The sequence below is a fragment of the Egretta garzetta genome, unplaced genomic scaffold (genome assembly GCF_000687185.1).
Source record: "Egretta garzetta isolate BGI_Z169 unplaced genomic scaffold, ASM68718v1 scaffold80, whole genome shotgun sequence".
NCBI lineage: Eukaryota > Metazoa > Chordata > Aves > Pelecaniformes > Ardeidae > Egretta > Egretta garzetta.
In genome coordinates, this window is record NW_009258214.1 from 26,600 (window position 1) to 31,799 (window position 5,200).

General features: G+C 51.7%; 1 protein-coding gene across 1 annotated transcript; it reads right to left on the bottom strand.

The window, feature by feature from the left end:
* Positions 1–2,847: 2,847 nt before the first annotated feature.
* On the bottom strand, positions 2,848–3,740 carry LOC104134980 (olfactory receptor 14C36). The gene has a single exon (XM_009648954.2). It carries the CDS (start codon positions 3,604–3,606, stop codon positions 2,848–2,850), a length of 759 nt encoding a protein of 252 aa, XP_009647249.2. The 5' UTR covers positions 3,607–3,740.
* Between the last annotated feature and the right edge of the window lie 1,460 nt (positions 3,741–5,200).

Here is a 5,200-nt window from a genome sequence, read left to right on the forward strand (position 1 = left end):
CAATCCTAGTCCCAGACTTGGTCAACGATTTATGTCTAAAGGATTATATATGCACAATCAATCCTTTATATCACTTAGCTAAGATGTCAAACTTTAGCATGCTATTAGCCACTTACCAGGTATCTGTTGAGGTAAGGAATCTCTCAGCCTCAAGTAGTAACCTTAAGCTCAAGGGGAGATCCTGGCATGTAGCCCGCTGCCATGCAGGAGAGCTCCAAGGGCTCTTGGGCTGCTCACTATTGATGGGGGTCAGGGGATTGGCTCATAGCCATGTTTGCATACTGACCACAGATTTTATTTCCTTCACTGTGCTTAGGTGGGCACATTGCACAATAGCCCTTGTCTATTGTGTTGTTATCTGTCTCCCCCAAATCCCCTTGGAGCTGGAAGCATCCATCAAGACCAAATACATCCATCACGACCGCCACTGGTGGTTATTACTTGAGCAGGGATAGGGGAAAACGTCAGGTGTGCAGAGCACACCACCACACCATGTTCCTGATGCTGGCCTATCACCTCCAGAGATAGAACTGACCTCACAGGCCCCTTCACAGCCATAGGCTTCCATACCCATCCATCCTGCTCCTTACGGTCCAGGACCTGACCAGAGAAAGGAATGCTTGTTTTATCAAATCTATCAAAGATATGTCCTACTAACAATTTGAGTGCAGAAACATTCTTCACAGGAACTGCTGCATTTCTGTTGACATATTTTATATCTCTTCTGCCTCTTCTTTTTTTTTTTCTTCTTCTTCTTCCACCCATTCTTTCGTGAAGAACCTCTCCAAGGGAAAGATTCACTGAATCATAGAATAAGTCAGGTTTGAAAAGAGCCCTGAACATTGCCTTGCCTCACTCTCCTGCTCAAGGCAGGGTGGACCAGATGAGGCTGTTCAAGGCCTCCGCCCAGCTTTGCTTCATCCACAAAGGAGCTGAAAGTGTGCTCCAACACATCCTACAGGGGGATGACAAAGCTGTTCTACACTGTTGGCCCAAGTGCTGGTCACTGAGGGCTGCCACCAGTAGCTGCCTGCTCAGAGGACTTTGGACCACTGATGACATTTGGGCTTGATCACCTAGCCAACTTCCCACGCAATGTCCACTTCTTCAGCCCACAGAGTGGTAAGGACACCATGGGAGACCATGTCAAAGGCTTTGCCAAATTCCATGTACACAGCATGCCTTTCTTTCCCCCGCCCATTTTCGTTTCACAACCCCTTTGTTGTCCTTCTGGTGCCTGGAAATGGTTGCAGGACGATGTGTCCCATCCCCTCCCCAGGGACGGATGTAGGCTGACCAGCCTGTAATTCTCCTAATTCTCATTTCTGCCTTTCCTGAAGACGGGATTCATGCCTGCCTTTTGCAAGGATCCCAGAACATCTCTGGTTGCTCTGACCCTTTTGAGAGCACAGTCCAAAATCATGGGCAAGGGTGATGTAGCAGACAGGAGCACTTGCAATGAGCCTGTCTGAGGCAGCTGAGATGAACCTCATTGGGCCAGTGAGTTTTTTTCCTGAAGTCACACTCTGAAATGTCAGGGTTCTGTCAGGCATCTATATCTGAGCTTGTCGTGTGGACTCCTGAAGTACCCGGGTGTGTTCAGAATCTTTGCTTTTTACACACTGAGGAAGCACACCGCAGGAGTCCTCATGTCTCTCTGGCCTCCTGCTGCCACACTCAGATGTGGGGAAGCACCTCAGCCCTCAGCGGTGTATCACCCTGCTCTGCACTCATCTGAGATGCCCCTCAGCATGAGGACTGGACACAGGGACCTCAGTTCAAGGAAGGGTTGCATTCAGGTGGTATCGCAGGGGATGTTATTCCCAACATGAAGTGACCTCGAGGCACTCTCTGTCCCACAGGCCTTCATGGAACCCCAAGGAATTGCTGATGGCATTTGCGTTCACTCAGGTTCCCCTCACCTCACCTACGTCATGTGCATAATTACATCTCCCCAGTACAAAGCAAACATGGACTTCTGACCTTCTCATTCAGTGTCCTTCCATGGAGGGACAAAGAGCCTCTCCAAGCTGGGTGTGGGTCCAGAGCTGGAAATGGTGGTTGTGAGGGGCCAGTCCAGGATGATTGCCCTGGGGCAGCTTCCGCAGGGTGTCCAGCAAACACGAGCACAGACCAGACCCTCCTCTGCTGGTCCTTCAGGTCTCTCGCAGGAGGCCTGGCTGTGCAAGGACACTGCTGCATGCCCCAACCCTGCACACTCACATCGTTTACTGTATACTGGTGTTTTCATCTGCGGGCCACTTCCTGGGCATGTTCTTGAGACAGGACCTAAGCCTTCAAGCATTGCCCTGAGGAGGGCACCCTTTCTTTATGGAAATGCTGTTATGGAGCTTTCTCACAGAATTTCCCAGTACCTTTCCCTGCCTGTGGTCAGAGGACCACCATGCAGCAGGACTGTGACCAAGCTGCCAGAGTACTCAGGCCTTACACCAATGCAAGGGATCAGAAACAGAATGTGGAAGTGGAAAGATAAGACCTCTGGAAGACCGTGTGCCAGTGCTCCTTGGCACTGCTGCCATGACGGGACTCTTTTCCCCTCTACCCATGCGCACAGGAATTGCCCTGTAGCTCCAAAAAGACATTTCAGGAGAGATCTCAGGAAAATAAAAAGTCTCTGAATGACCTCTATTATGTTTAAAAACAAAGAGCAGGGCTCCTCAGTGACCGACAGCCACTCGGTCGGAAAAGCAAAGCAGACAGTGAATTAGAAAGGGAATGACAACATTGTCAGATGTAAAAAATCACCACCAAGAAAAAAAAATACAGAAGACAGGCTAGGTCTGCAAGGAATTACATTATAGCTGCTATGCAGAAGAATTTTATTGCTTAAAAAAACCATCCAGTTATCAGTTTCCGGACTGCATCCTGGAGCTCCTCGTTCCTCATGCTGTAGATGAGGGGGTTCACTGTTGAAGGCACCACCGAGTAAGGTACTGCCACCATCAGGTCCAGGGATGGGAAGGAGATGGAGGGGGGCTTCAGGTAGGCAAACACGCCTGTGCTGAGAAACAGGGAGACCACAGCCAGGTGAGGCAGGCATGTGGAAAAGGCTTTGTGCCGTCCCTGCTGAGAGGGGATCCTCAGCACAGCCCGGAAGATCTGCACATAGGATAGCACAATGAAAGCAAAACATCCAATCCCCACAAAGACACTAACCACAATAAGCCCAAATTCCCTGAGGTAGGCATCTGTGCAGGAGAGCTTGAGGATCTGGGGAACTTCACAGAAGAACTGGTCGACAGCATTGCCCTTGCAGAGGGGGAGTGAAAATGTATTGACAGTGTGCAGGAGAGAATAGAGGAACCCACTGCCCCAGGCAGCTGCTGCCATGTGGACACAAGCTCTGTTGCCCAGGAGGATCCCGTAGTGCAGGGGTTTGCAGATGGCAACGTAGCGGTCATAGGCCATGACAGTGAGAAGAGACAGTTCTGCTGAAATGAAAAACAAAAAGAGAAATACTTGGGCAGCACATCCTGCATAGGAGATATCCCTGGTGTCCCAGAGGGAGTTGGCCATGGCTTTGGGAACAGTGGTGGAGATGGAGCCCAGGTCGAGGAGGGAGAGGTTGAGGAGGAAGAAGTACATGGGGGTGTGGCTACGGCAGTGATGATGAGGCCGTTGCCCAGGAGGGCAGCCAGGTAGATGCCCAGGAAGAGCCCGAAGTGCACGAGCTGCAGCTCCCGTGTGTCTGCGAATGCCAGGAGGAGGAAGTGGGTGATGGAGCTGCTGTTGGACATTTGACGACTCTGGGCACTCTGCACAAGAGAAAAAGACAGTGACTTCTTAGGGGAGACTTCTCTGAGCAAAAGCAAAGACATTTCCCATGTCACATTCAGTCATCCCTTTCTTTTGCAGGACACCTTCCTTCAGCTGCAGCACTGCTTGGTGCTGGCCAAGCGTGCGATGAAGAACAGGGCCTCTGACAGTGAGCACTTGATAAGTCAGCCCTTATCTGCAGAAGTGGGTAGGGGCAGGGACCGGTACTAATGTTCAGCTTTGTGAGATGGAACCTGTCCTAATGCAGAAGGGTCTGTCAGCATCTGCGCTGTCAGGATCCCACATCAGCATCTGTGCTACCCTATAGCGCAGAGTAAAAAGCTCAGAAGGACAGAAGGATGCTTTCTTCCACAGAGGAAGGTGGCAGATGAGGTGCAGCAAATGTGTCTCCTTACATTGTGTTTTAGCATTCAGACACCCTCATCCCACTTGGGAAATGTTCTTGGGAAGAGTAACAAAGCACAGCTATGCGTGATGTAATGATGAATAGGACAGGACCCGGATGGAGATTTGCATGGGCAGATCAGGTGCTCTCAGCCACCACAAAGGTCCTGGAGGAGAGCTCTGCCCTTCTGGAGGGATGCTCACAGCCCCGCAGGACTCCCTCTCCAGCAAAACCAGGGGCCTTAAGGTGATATCTGCTGAGGGAAGCAGTGTCTCCTTGCCCAAGCACTGACTGCAGATTCTCGAGCCAGGAAAATGAAGAGAGCTTGAGCCCCTGAGTGCCACGGAGACAGCTCCAGGGCAGCTTCCTCCAGGTCCATATCTGAGCAGGCACTCAGCACCCCCAGCCCTTGCCCCACGCCGCCACTCTTATTGCCAGACTCCAAGAGCAGGAAGAAGAGCAGCACAGCCATGGGCAGAAACAAAGAAAATCTCTGTGACTCTCCTGTGAAGGGAAGCAAGGAGAGGAGAGGCGGGTGGGCACTCTGCTCCTTGCCCAGCACAGCCCAGCACCTCCCAGGCAGAAAAATGCCAGGGCAGTGGCTCTCAGCCCCTTGGCTCTGCAGAGGGAAGGAGCCACATGTCAGGAGAGATGCACCTCTGCTGTTCTGGAGCTCTGGCTGCAGCTGAGACAACTCCTGCCCTGGAGCACACAGCCTGGAGGGCAGAGGCTGTGCTGGGAGGGAGACGAGAGCAGGGGTCTGCTCCGAGGAAGTGATCTGCACTGGACGGTTGACAGGGAGCTTTCCAAATTCTCCCTTCCATAACATTGCTGATTGGAGTTTCCTATAGTTATCTGCCCATGTGTCTGCTGCCTGGAGCTATCCCCGCTGAGAACAGTTTCTCTGCCCTCAAATGTTTCCCTCTCAGCAATCACAAACACCATCAGCAGCTGCTGTCTGCTCAGCTCTGCCCTGAAGAAACCTCCCAGTTTCAGGCACTCTCCAGAGGTACTCCC